This window comes from Symphalangus syndactylus, chromosome 3, assembly GCF_028878055.3.
Source record: "Symphalangus syndactylus isolate Jambi chromosome 3, NHGRI_mSymSyn1-v2.1_pri, whole genome shotgun sequence".
NCBI lineage: Eukaryota > Metazoa > Chordata > Mammalia > Primates > Hylobatidae > Symphalangus > Symphalangus syndactylus.
In genome coordinates, this window is record NC_072425.2 from 119,625,354 (window position 1) to 119,639,595 (window position 14,242).

Consider the following 14,242-nt stretch of genomic DNA (forward strand, 5'->3'; position numbering starts at 1 on the left):
GCATATGAAACAACAAGACAAATGAAAGGGAGAGATGAGAGACAGTTGGGATAATCCGGTACTGAAACCATTTAGCTTTCATTGTTATTGTACTACCACCGACTTAAAAGAAAATTTGTGGCTGGGCGCAGTGGCTCACGTCTGTAATCCTAGCGCTTTGGAAGGCCGAGGTGGAAGGATCACTTGAGGTCAAGAGTTCGAGATCAGCCTAGCCTAGATGGTGAAACCCTGTCTCTACTAAAAATACAAAACTTAGCTGGGCATGGTGGTGCAAACCTGTAGTCCCAGTTATTTGGGAGGCTGAGGCAGAAGAATCAATTGAACCTGGGAAGTGGAGGTTACAGTGAGCCGAGACTGGGTGACTGCACTCCAGCCTGGGTAACAGAGACTTCACTCAAAAATAATTAAATAAATAAGATAAATAAAACTTGTGAAATGTCACAGGTAGTAAGTAGTCAATTTTTCTTCAAGTCGTTTTCATTGAGAGAGGACCTCTTTTTCCCCAAAGGGACTGGATGTTTTCAATTATAAAAAATTGAAATGTGGAGTTTTGCGGTTTTGCTAATTCTTATTCAAAGCTCATCAGGATTTCCCCAGGGCTGTTGGGGAAGGTTTTTTTTCCCCTCAGAATAATGCATTCTATTCTTTTTTCTTTTTCTTTTCTTTCTTTCTCTTTTTTTTTTTTTTTTGAGATGGAGTTTTGCTCTTGTCGCCCAGGCTGGAGTGCAATGGCATGATCTCTGCTCACTGCAACCACTGCCTCCCAGGTTCAATGGATTCTCCTGCCTCAGCCTCCTGAGTAGCTGGGATTATAGGCGCCTGCCACCACGCCAGGCGAATTTTTATATTTTTGGTGGAGACAGGGTTTCACTATGTTGGCCAGGCTGGTCTTGAACTGCTGACCTCAGGTGATCCGCCCTCCTCAGCCTCCCAAAGTGCTCCGATTACAGGCGTGAGCCACTGCCCCCAGCCCAAAATAATACACTCTTAAAGAGGAAGGGCTAGCTTTAAAAACGGAGGCTCACTGGAACTGAAAAAAGGGTGAGCCTTTCAGCAATTACTGGTGTGACAATGACACCTGAAGGCAGAAAAATGTAGTGCTTTTTGGACTGTGGGTGGAGTCAGAGTTTGTGATTGTTAGAACTTTCTGCTCTGAAGCCCAGGGTCTGGGGATTTCTGGCAGCACACAAAGGAAAGTCAGGGAGGGCAACTTCTACCCGAGACCTTGGGCTGGGCTGGAATATGATGCAAAGTGAGAAGCTGTGTCTGTGAGAGCCAACCTCATGAGCAGGGACTGGCCCTGCTTTCTCTCTCTCTCTATAGCTCCTAGTCTAGTGCCTTGCACATAGCAGATGCTTAGCAATTGCTTGATAAATAAATGAATGAATTAAAGAATTAAAGCTAGCTGTTTTAGGGCCCACTCAGTGGCTCTCGAAGTTTAGGACCTGTGATAATTACCTAGGAAGCTTGTTAAAAATACAGGTATGGTCCAGAAATCTGTGTTTTGAAAGGCATCTTAGGTTATTATAATGCAGATAGTGCAATTTCAATGAGAAATCAACAGCAGTAATCCTAGGGTCCCAAATGAAAGGACTGTGCCCACAGAAAGGATAGCAAATAGCTCAATTCAGGACTTGAGAGGGAAGGAACAAGGAGCTCTTTAACCCCAGTAGTTGGGGCCAAAAGAAGAGACCTATAGATCTGAAGGGGGAAACCAGAAAGGCCCTTGAAGGGATTATTTAATGCTTTCAAAATATGCCAAGCCCACTGCACAGTATGAGTCTGCAATTTATCACAACTAGGTAGACTTAGTACTTTGACATGCCCTCGCATTTTTGGTAAGTCAGCCATATCTTTATGCTGACTGTGTGTGTTGGCCTGGAGAAGACAAGGAAGGAGACAGGGATAGAACCAGAGAAGAAGAGAACGTGGAAAAATCCCCGACTCAGGGTCTGGAGCTTGATAAAGCAATAGTAATACTAGCTAATATTCTTTGAAGTCATACTATGTGCTGTTGCTGCATGCACTTTTTAATGTGGCATTTATCTAATCCTCACTACGATCCCTAAGATGAAGATCATCATCATCATCTACATGTTATGATTAGTCAGGTTTAAGCCCGGTTCTGTCTGGCTCCAAAGCTTATGCATATAAGAACTATGCTGTATTTTTTTTCCTTTTGTAATTCTCTGGGTTATGTTGTAAGAAGTTATTCTAAAAGTCGGTAGCTACACAGGCAGAGTACTGTGATAGCATTTAGTGTCCTTTTTCATGGGGAGGGAATGGTGGAGTGGTTGGAGAGCAAGACTGGATAGGCAATGTGTGTTTTGAGGGGTTTTTATGACTGTCCAGCTTATCGCAAGAATATTATACTTCCCTAAGCATCACATTATCTTGACCCATGCTTCTTGTCTTTGTTGTACATAGTCATGGACTAAAATTCCAGAACACAGTTTACTTTAAGAAAACTATGAAAAGACTCTGTCGATGCATACACGTTTTTCTTGTCTTATTCCTGCTATTTCAGAATCACTTTTGTGTTCAACTCCCTGTGAGGTTTTTCTCCCCCAATTGCTTTGATTTTTTTGTTGAGCCTGCCACCTTATGGATTTATTGGCTGATAGCAGGTAACAAGTGGCCTAGGGGATTCATGACTGTTCCCTGCGTTCTGGCCCCTCATTTGATCAAACGGACTCACTGGTGTGCTGGAACAGTTTAACAAGTGGCTCTACAAGGAGAAAAAAAAAACCCACTTGATTTGTATGACTTGCTGATTTCTGTGTTGTAAATATTCTCACTATGGCTAATTCAAGCTACCAATTTACCATCATTGAATGCCAGGTTGTGAAGAGATGAGCATGAATGAACCACCCAGATTATACAGGATTACATACCCTCATGAACAGAGAAAATAACAAAATGTAGTGAAATAGGAGGCAATATGTTTTTATTACCTTTGTTTTTAATATATTATATTAATGTAATTATTTAATATAATGTATTTAATATAATTTGTTAAATAACTATACATATTAAATAATATAACATATAATAATAAATAATATATTTCATTGTTATAAAATAATATATTTTAATAATATATTATTAATAAATAGTATTTTATTACTACAAAATAATATATTTTAATAATACATAAATATAAATATGAAATAATATAATTATTTAATATATATTTAATATAAAATAATATAATTTATTTAATATAATTTAATATGTTTTATTTAATTGTAAATTTACATAATTTAACAATGGCTGTCTTAGCAACCAGCTCACAAAATTCTTGGGAGCTTAATAAGCGGCTGTAAAATTCCTGACATTTTAAGGATTGGCTTCTGTGAGCTATTAGGAGGCAGCTCTAGCACACCACTGCTTGGACTATTGCATGAGTCCAGCCTTTCCCCATCTCCAGTTATCATCTAGATGTGCTCATCCTAAAATCGAAATCTGATCCTGGTCCTGGCCTGGCTCTCCACTACCCTGGGGATAAAGTCCAAACTCCTTGACATCACACTCTAGTTGCCCTTCAGGCTGCCCCTCCAGCTCATTTCTTTGCCATTGCCCTTCCTGCACCCTCTGCTGCAGCCGCATGCACTAGGCACTGGTGGTGGGAATGCTGCCCATCAACATGCCAGTCTGTCCGCTCTCTGCTGCTATATGCTTGCTCTGGTTTTCTTCTTAGGAAACTCCTTACATGTGCAAGGCCTGGGGCAGGACCACAAAGAGTGGAGGCCACTCTTCTTTTCTGACCTGCACCCATCTGTCATGCATGAGGCCCACGCAGGCAGGCACCATCCACCCCTACCTCAGGCTGAGGGGCAGGTACCATACATAGTTTGCCCTTGGTTGGACCAACCTGGGGAGGAAGTCTGCGCTGGCTCCCAGAATCAGGTCTGGCTCTGGGAGAGGGAATTCCAGACTCTGTACCCTGAGCACAGCAGGGAGGGACAGAGGTTCTGGTTGGGTGTGTCCCCTTAGTTTACAAGGGATGAAGCCAGAGGATTAGGGGAGGGAAGAAAGAGGGCAGGGAGGGAGTGAGGGGAGCTTGGGGCTAGGAGTGGAACTGCTTCTGCTTTGCCTTCGAATCAGCCTCAGATGTTACCGCTGGTCCCTGGGCCACTTGGTAGCTCTCTCCATGTGAACTGTGATCCCACAGTTCACCGCTTAGAGCTATGCTTTTACGCTTTTCACACAAAGCTACAGCTGTCTGTCTGCACGTCTGTGTCTCCTTAAAGGACTGTGAGTTCCCTAAGGTCAAGAAAGTTGACCCCTTTACCTTTATATAGAATGCATTTCTTGAATCATCAATAAAAGATTTTTGGAATCAATGAAATAAATTACTTTATTAGTAGGTTATTTTTTTCTTTCTCATTAAGCAGGTTGTTTTAAGAAAACTGGTTTGTACTGCCAGGTCATTAATCCTAGACTAGATTAAAGATAATTGTGTTGTTTCTAACTGGTAAAATTGTTTGGAATGCCTAAAATAGCCAGTCATTATGACAATCCTAAGACCATATTTTCTGGTGAATTGCCCATTGTCATTGCCTGACAGATGGGGGTAAAAAGTTCTTATTCTTTCTTATGGTTGTGAGGTGTCAAGATTTTTATACAGATGAGAAGGAAGATATTTTTTCAAGAAAAGGGAAAAAGAGAGGGGGGGGTGTTTTTCTCTGAATTTGGAAAGACTTGATCTCATTACCTGTACGTCAAAGTATTTTTTTTCCATTTGGGTTCACCAGGGAAGAGGCGATAATTGGCCACATCAGGAACTCCACAGCGAGGCTTCTTGATCACGTTCATTGTGGTCTGGTCTAACTTCCCGGTGACTTGGAGGCCAAAGAACGCTTGTAGCTCCTTAATCTTCCTTATCATGGAATTGCCTCCTCTTGCAACCATCTCACCAGTCTGGTGTCCTTCTTTATTTGTGTAATATGTGTCAAGATATGCCTGAAATGGAGAGGCAGGCTGACGCGTCTACAGCGTAGTCTGGGAAATACTCATGCTCAGGTAAGGCAGGAGACAGCATTCCTGATGTATTAAAAGCAGTGTGTAGAGTATTTTCCCATTTATGAAAAAAGTAGGCATATCTGTATACATAAAGCTTAGCTATACTCCAAATTATTAACGATGATTGGTTTTGGGTAGTGGGGATTATAGATTATTTAATTATTTCCTTTTAATAATTAATTAATAACAATCTATTATTAATTAATAGTTAATATTAATTTTAATTAAAATTAAATAATTAATAAATAATTAATAATTAATTTAATAATTAATCCTGGCCCTGAATCATAGAAAATTATTACGAAAGATACAGTCTAAGGGACTAACAGTGGTTAAACCTTAATAATGGAGTTAAGATGATATATTTTTAAAGATAGGGTTTTTACTTTTTTTTTTACTATGAACCTGCATAATTTTTATAACCAGTTGTTTGTTTCTTTAAAATATGCACAAGATATTAGTCTTAGAGCACAAAAGGTTTCTGGCTGGTCATACGGGCAGGACTGAAATAGTACCTTTCAATGAAGTAAAAATAAAATTAGAAACTATTCCTTCTTAAAACTATTCCTTTTGTCCACCTGCATTTTATAGTTTTTCTACGATGAATATAACAAATATGCATTTTTGCTTTAATTTTTTTTTAAATAAAAAATTCAGGGAAGGAAACTGATGTGAACATTATTTCCATGGGTCACTTATTTGTCACTGAAGTTCTTTACCCAATTTGCAAAACAAAGGCTATCTGGTTTCTTTGGTAAACAGTTGTTGGTATCATGTTTCCACTGTACATAATGCAAGATCAGTATGCTTTTAACTCTTGGAGGCGTTGTATTCCAGCCTCTCATACTTTACAAAGGCAGAGGGTCCACCTGTTTTTCAGCTGAGCATTTTAATGAGGGAGTTTGTTTCCATGAGACAACTTTCCTAGGCAAGGCTCTTTGTCTCTTGAAGCAAATAAAATAAACCATAAATTACAAGGCTTTCATTTGCACAAAAAGACATAAAGCCCCTCAGTATATATTGTTCAAAACACTTTTCTATGACTCAGGGCTGGGATTAGGGTAAAATGAGTGACGCAGGGGCGTGCAAATACAGGGTTGAGGCCTGCCTTTGGCTCAGGAATTTCACCTACTCAGCTGATTTTAGGAAAATAACCAAAGAGCAGCTAAGGGTTCAGTCATCCTTTCATGTCCATGGGGGAATTGGTCCCAGGACCTCTCTCAGATACCTAAATCCACAGATGCTCAAGTCTCTGATATAAAATAGCATAATATTTGCATACAACTTAAGTACAGCCTCCTGTATGCTTTAAATCACTCTAAATTACTTATAATATGTACTATAATATAAATGCTATGTAAATAGTTTTTATACTGTATTGTTTAGGGAAAAGCTACAAAAAATGTCTGTTTTGAACATGTCTTCCCTGAAACAGATGCAACCATCGATTTTTTCCTGAATATTTTCAATCCCCAATTGGTTGATTCCATATGTACAGATCCCATGGATACAGAGCACTGATTGTATTTAATTATATACAATTTTATATTTATATAGTATAGACATGTTTATTTATTAGATATAAATTACATATTATTCACCTATCTATTAACCATATATTACCACATATAAACTATGCAAATTGTTTACTTACATATTACACACACATATTTTTAACATATATATAAAGATAATAAGTAATTGGAAGTAACCTTAATGTCTTATGTCAGGGGATTTATTATATATATTATCTTATATTTATATGAGACAGTACTATAAGATCAGTTTTGAAAAATAAATATTTAATGGTATGAAAGAATGCTCTTTATGTAACGGCAATATACTGAGAAGAGAAATCTTTATAAGGTTATAATAATAATTTTCTGAATAAACCATACATATACACACATATACACACACCCACATATACAATAATAAAAGGAAGTCTGCCTGAATATTAATGTTGATTATGTCTGGGTAATGAAATTACGGATGACTTAATTTATGCTTTATTCCTTCCTATATTCCAAAATTTTTTACAATGATCATGAACAGTTACTATTGGGGAAAAAATTAAAAGGATCAAGTATTACTTATATGTTTGGAGAGGGTACACTATATTTTCACTGCAGGATCAGCCGATCCTTCACTCCCTGCCCTCCTCGTGAGAGAAGATCACTTTCCCCGTTGTTGTCCCTTGTAAAAACCTTAGGTGAGATGAGAAGCCAAGAGGAGGAAAAGGGAGAGGGAACATGGAATGCCCAGGCTCTGAAAGCTAGCCTAGGTGTTCTAAAACAAAGCTGCGACTATTTGGTTCCATTCCGTCTCTAGTTAGACCATCTTAAGTATTTATGTTTCTCATCTTTTTTTTTGCAAGATGAGGTTTATGGGATGAATTGTTCCTGTCTGTGCAAGTTGACGCTGTGATAATGCAATGCTTGTGATAATGTCTCAATTATACTCCTCAGGGTTAAGCTCCATGTATAAGACCAGGTCCTCTGTGTCTCTGAGATCATTGATTTCAAATATTTTGTTCTCCTGTTAGGTTATGTGTTACACTCTACATTCTAGTTTTTGTTTCACAAAATAGGTTATATAAGGGAAGATGCTCATGATAAATAAAGTGGAAAACATGTTTGCCGTGTTTACCACTGCTATTACAACATGAGCCATGTTTATAAACATAAGTGATATCTAGTCATACCATCCCAGTCATATCACCAGGGCTGAGATGAGGCCAGTGGTGGGTTACCAAAAACTCTGTAATCAAGATAAATCATAATTTAATGCAGAATTTAAAAAAAACAAAATAAATGCCAAAAAAATCCATGATAAACAAAATTTCAAAATTTTAAATACAGGATGCATTCCTGCTTTGGTTGTCTCACACTAATCCTGGCCCTGAATCATAGGAAAGTATTATGAAAGATATAGTCTAAGGGACTAACAGTGGTTAAACCTTTATAATGGAGTTAAGATGATATATTTTTAAAGATAGGGTTTTTACTTTTTTTTTTTTTACTATGAACCTGCATAATTTTTATAACCAGTTGTTTATTTCTTTAAAATACGCACAAGATATTAGTCTTAGAGCACAAAAGGTTTCTGGCTGGTCATACGGGCAGGATTGAAATAGTACCTTTTAATGAAGTAAAAGTAACTCTCTGTCATCCTGATTAACTTCTTTACAGTCTCACTGATCACTTTCTGAAACAATCTTATGCACTCACTGGTTGACTTGTTTATCTTCTCCCAGCGCCTTCCCACCAGCTCCCTCATCCTCATGGAAGGAGCATAAGAACAGGGGCTTGATTTGTTTGATTGCCTCATATTTCTCCAGCACATGCCACGCTGTAAGCATTCAATACATGAACTTATGCTGCCTATTTTACTGCTTTTGTTTGTGATTTTATGAGGCTGATGAGGTTGTTATATAACGTTTCTATAAATTATAAGGTGGGATGTTATTAAATAATTCTTTCTTGTCACTGTGATCCTCATTAGAGATTCGGCCAGATCATTCCAGACTCCTAAGGAGTGACGAGTTTCCCTGCCCAGAGCTGAGGACCAGGGCCATTGCAGGCAGAAGGTGCTGTGTGTCAGGTGAGGAGATGTGGGCAAGTTTTCCTGCTCCTTGGTCTAAGGTCTTTCTGAGAGTATGTCATAAGGGGTACAGAGAAGGGTCGATTTATTTTGGAGAGGAAGAAGTAAGGAATCATTAAAGGTCCCCAATATTCCCAGGCCATGCTACTGTTTCTAAACGTGCCTAGCTGACTCCTGACCAGCTAGAACATCACGAATGGCTCCACCCAAGAGTGTCTAGCCCAGGGGTCCCCTGCTCCTGGGCTGTACCCAGAAACCAGTCTGTGGCCTGTTAGGAACCCGGCCCCACAGCAGGAGGTGAGTGGTGGGCCAGCATTACTGCCTAAGCTCTGCCTCCTGTCAGACCAGCAGAGGCATTACATTCGCATAGGAGCAGGAACCCTATTGTGAACTGCTCATGTGAGGGATCTAGGTTGCATGCTCCTTTTGAGAATCTTATGCCTGATGATTTGAGGTGGAACAGTTTCATCCCAAAACCATCATCCCTCCAGCCCCCTACTTCCCATGTCCATGAAAAACTGTCTTCCATGAAACTGGTGCTTGGCTGGTCTAGCCTAATTCCTTAATAGACTGGTCAGGGGTGACTAATTTTTTCTGCAAAGGACCAATAATTAATATTCTTTGCTTCTAGGCTAACCTCTGCCATTGTGGCACAAAAGCAATCATAGACAATCTGCAAACTAAGGGGCAGGGCCAACTATAGTTTCCCTGAACTGTGGATTAGAAGGAGGGTCTCCCAACACCTCAGATCCATTCTGGCCTCAGCATGGCTCTCCTTCTGGAGGTCACAAAACCTCTTTAGTTTCAGAATCACAGTGGCATGAGGCAGGGTAGGGAAAATTACATTTGGGAAGAAGGCACCTAAAGGTAGGTGGCACGGACAAAATACAATTGAATAAAGATCCCAGTATCCTGAGTTATTTCGAATTTAGTTCATCTAAAAGTGGGCTAAAGTCAAAAGAAGTTCAGTTCAACATGGTTGTGCTGGGCATCAGCTGTGCTGTTCATCTGTGGGGCTGATATTTAAGTGTTTAATGACTGGTATGGCCGGGGAACTGACCAGTTAATAAGGATGAGTGGCAGAAACAATCGGTAGGGACATGCCATTGCACATGGGTGCAAATCAGCTCTACGATGCAGACAGCTAAGCGGTACACAGGTGCAGCCTGGCAGTCAGGAAAGCAGCCCTGAGGCAGAGCTGGTGATCACAGATGTGCTGTAATGTTGGCAGACTCTTGAAAGAGAGGCTTGTGTGCAAAAACATTTCCTCTACATATCTTTCACTAATGTTGGAAATTCCATCCGTAGACATCCATTTCTTTAGGTTAAGGATGCCACCCTTCTTTTAAAAACAAAAAATGCAGATAGCGCCACTGCACTCCAGCCTGGGTGACAGAGCGAGACTCCGTCTCAAAAAAAAAAAAAAAAAAAAAAAAAAAAAAATGCTTGGAAGCATATATATATATATACATGTAGAAATCATTTTGAGTCAAGTAGTCTTTGTGAGAAATTCGAATATGGATCATTTCTATCAGACCCTTTCCAGCAGTCATAGAGGAGAGATCTTAAAAGAGGAAAATACAAAAAGTTTCAGTACATAAACATTGTACTTTGTACTTACTACATAAAGTTTGTTATGTACTTTGTACATAAACTTTTACTTCTTTGGGGAATATGCTTTAGGGAGAAAAGGCCCTCAAATGAGAAGTGGGTTGGCACCCAGGAAGAACTTAGTCCACTTTAAATTTTGATCAGGGCTACGTTGAATATAAGAGCCATTTAAAAAGTGTAAACACAGGAAATCTCTTTGTTGTGACTGCTAAAGCTTAGCACTAAATTCACAACCTGCCTCTAGCGTGCGGATTATGCCTCGGTTTTTATTTTTCTGCTTCTATTTTTCCTCCTACATCATTCCTGGGAAGTACTTGTTTGCTCCTTTTATATTGTATGGTTTTCACAAGCCACCTGGAATTCTTTATGAAGCAAGATAGCTAGGTAGATATATATTCATGTATTTATTCAGTCATGTAACATGGTACACCTAATATGCACCAGACACCAATCTAGATGGACAGAAGATAGCATCAGTTAGACTTCAATGGACTTACATAAAATGATTTTAAAAGAACAGTAGAATTTTTTTCTTATTTTCTCACTATGCCCTTTTAGGTTTTCTAGGGCAGAGGAGCAAGAAGGAATTGGGCAAAAATTCACAAACCTGTGCGAGGCGGTAGTTGTTCCTCCAGGTCCTGGGGGAGGCTGCAACTAGGGAGGGGGCTGCAGTGGAAAACTTCAAAGCCATGATGAGGAGGACAGCAAGGCCAGATGCAGGGAGCACCTTCATCCCCTCACAGTAGCTTGGTAATTATATCAGCCTGGGGGATGGCAGACAGTGCACGTTTGCACTTCGACCTTGAGCTCCTTTTATAGAGTCAAACAGGTCTGGACCCTCCGAGCAAGGATGATTCATGTCTCAAACAGTAATTATACAGCTCATTTCTCTCCCTGATGATGGGGTAACACAACTGTACGCAGGAATCAGGGAAAGCTTCATATTTTTTTTGTTATTTGCCAAGTGGCAAAAGGAGAAAAACAGTCACTTTTAATGAAGTTTGTCAGCTAGTTACAAAAATTGAAGTAAACTTGATTGATTTGAACCCAACTCAACTGAAACATTTGATTAGTCTTAATTTGGGGGCCTTTTTCCATTCTGATTACAGAAAAGTTAGATGATTACAGTATAATTGAATTTGTCCTCCAAGTAATCCCGAACTCCCCATGCATTCAACCCAATCACCTGTATCTCCTGCATTCACTAAAAAATTTCTCAGTAGCAACTGCTGTTCATAATGATGGCTCTGAGACACATAAGATCCTGAATCATCAAGGCAGGATTACATTATACTATGCTGACTTAGGGTGGAAAGTGAACTGATAACTGTTAGAAAGCTTTTGGATGAATTAAGGCAAGAGTTATGTCTTAGTTAACCAAAACATTAGCCAGAACTCCCCAATCTCTGTGCACTCTGGTTAATTGGAGTCATATTGTTTTTCCTGGGTCTGATTAAGACGGATTTGGATCCAGAGATGATATGGCGAAATGGTGTCATACGGTGGGAAAAGCACTTAGAGTCAGACAAAGCAAGATTAAATTTTTAAAAAGATACTTCCTAGCTGTGTGACGTTGGGCATGTCATTTAATCTCTGAACATCAGTTTTTTTTTTAATCTACAAAAGATTGACAATACTACTACTATGTATAAACTTTTCAGTGTTATGGAGTAACGCATATAGCATGACATCTGCAAGCACCACTTGGCATCCATTAGATGTGGATTCAAATCCTAATTTTTATTTTAGACTAGATTCAAGGTTATTCCTATGGTGAATACAGTGAATTCCTATAGTCTTTCTCACTCTGTTGCATTTTGATATACTTTCTTGAATGGAACAGAAAGTGGTGGAGTTACAGCCAATGTGTGGTATCTAGTGTACAACCCCAGGTACTGAACAAGAGTTTGTCACACATTGATATGGTTTGGCTCTGTGTCCCTAACCAAATCTCATCTCGAATTGTAATCCCCATGTGTCGAGGGAGGGAGGTGATTGGATCATGGGGGTAGTTCCCTCATGCTGTTCTCGTGACAATGAGTGAGTTCTCACAAGATATGGTGGTTTTATAGGTGTTTGAAAGTTCCTTCTTTGATCTTCTCTTTCCTGCTGCCTTGTCAAGAAGGTGCCTGCTTCCCCTTTGCCTTCCACCATGATTGTAAGTTTCCTGAGTCCTCCCCAGCCATGTGGAACTGTGAGTCAACTAAGCCTCTTTCCTTTATAAATTACCCAGTCTCGGGTATTCCTTTATAGCAATGTGCGAATGGACTAATACATACGTGCAAACAGAATTTCTGGCATGTACTGTGAGATACACAAAACAAGTGTCTCAGAAGAAGAAAAAAGAAAACCACAGATTAGATTCATTCAACTAAATTATAAGCTCTTTGAAGACTGTATTCTAAAAAATGTTACTTAATCAAGTTTGTTAAAAAAAAAAAGAATGAATGAATGTACAAGCATATACTAATCATTGCTTTTTGGTTTCAGGAAAGGAATAGGATATTGCAATAATTTTTCAAAATTTGCATTTATATGGTCTTCTGTCTTCTAGAGCCCTATCTTCAACAGCTGCCAAAATTGAAGAACAAAGAGAATCTTTGAAACTTCTCTTCAACTGGTCATCCTCTTCCCTTTTCTCCTCCTTTAAACACTGTTCCAATTCTTTATGATGGCCCCAATGCAAAGACAGACATGGAAGTGAACATTGGAGTGGAGGGAATGATGGTAAGAAATTCTGGGACCAATAGAGAGAAAATATTCTCACCTCTAGGACTCTAAAGAGTATTCTAAGTTCCTTTTTTGGAAGCACATGGAAGTTAATAACTGCCTATAGGGTGTGATCTAGATACTTCTAGAAGGTTCCAGTATCCACTTTTCTAACACATAAATGCAATCAATCCCAATGTTCCTAAGTGCAACATTTCAGTTATCAAGTGCAAAAATTTTGAAGAGGAATAGCAATTTATGTTCTTATAAGTCGTTTATATATTAGTATGACTAAATTTCACCTCAGAGTCAGCACTAGGCAAAATCTTTGACCTTTCTAGAGAGAGAATAATAGAGTAAATGTCTAGTAATTCCTCACTATGATTTCCTTTTCCTGATTTTTCTTTCTTCACAATGGAGCAAAGGTCTGCTTTCTTTCTATCATTCTTGTATCAACTCTAAATTGAAACCCAAATCACTGAAATCTAAAAAATCACATAAAAGCAAGTCAATGACTAAAAGAAAATGAAATGAGAGATCCTATCAGAGAAATATGAAAGGGAAAATACCACCAATTAAATAAGTTATGGGAAAAATAAATCATTACACCATTAAATGTAAATGTCGACATACTGTATGTTGTTTCATGCTTATGGTCTTTCACCAGTAGAATGTAAGTCCCTTAAGGGTAAGGACTCTATATGTTCTGTTCGCAGCAGCATCTCTAGTGCATAGAACAGTTCCTAGCACAAAATAAACAGTTGCTGAATAAACGAATGTACGAATAAGTGATTAATTAATGATTAAAGATAGAAAGAAGAAAAACAAGATTGTCCTTAGAGGGATAAATTTTAAGTCAACCCATATAATGGATCAAATGAAGGTGTGTAGCATCACCCTAAGAAACCAGAACCTTCATTAAACCCACATTATATACCAGACATGTAGCCAAGTGCCTTATGTACATTTTTCACACAACTTTATGACATGCTGTTTTTCAAGTGAAGAAATGGGCTCATGGAAGATAAATGATTTGTTAATTTCACATAGATATTAAGGCGATGGCTCCAAGATTTTCACCCAGCTCTGTTAGACATCGAAGCCTGTGTTCTTAACAGTTATAGGAAGCATACGTTTGTGCTTTCGTGGAGCAGTGCCTTGGGAACATGGTATTTCAAGTTGGCTGGCAGGGAGATCCCTAGGCTTATTCTAGCTGTCCCGCAGCTCCCTGGCACTCCCGTGTGTCTGGCCTGAGCAGAAGTTGGGCCAACCAGAATGCGCAGCTCCCTGGCTG

The 14,242-nt window shown here is 39.0% G+C and overlaps 1 protein-coding gene across 1 annotated transcript in view; it reads right to left on the reverse strand.

The window, feature by feature from the left end:
* MMP20 (matrix metallopeptidase 20) overlaps positions 1–10,985 on the reverse strand; it is a 47,257-nt gene extending 36,272 nt beyond the window's left edge. Inside the window, exons 1-2 of the mRNA XM_055272912.2 lie at positions 10,847–10,985; positions 4,718–4,965 (exon numbers count right to left, since the gene is read on the reverse strand). Coding sequence (XP_055128887.1) covers positions 4,718–4,965; positions 10,847–10,972 — 374 coding nt within the window. The 5' untranslated portion in view covers positions 10,973–10,985. The remainder of the gene's footprint in view (positions 1–4,717; positions 4,966–10,846) is intronic.
* Positions 10,986–14,242: the final 3,257 nt, after the last annotated feature.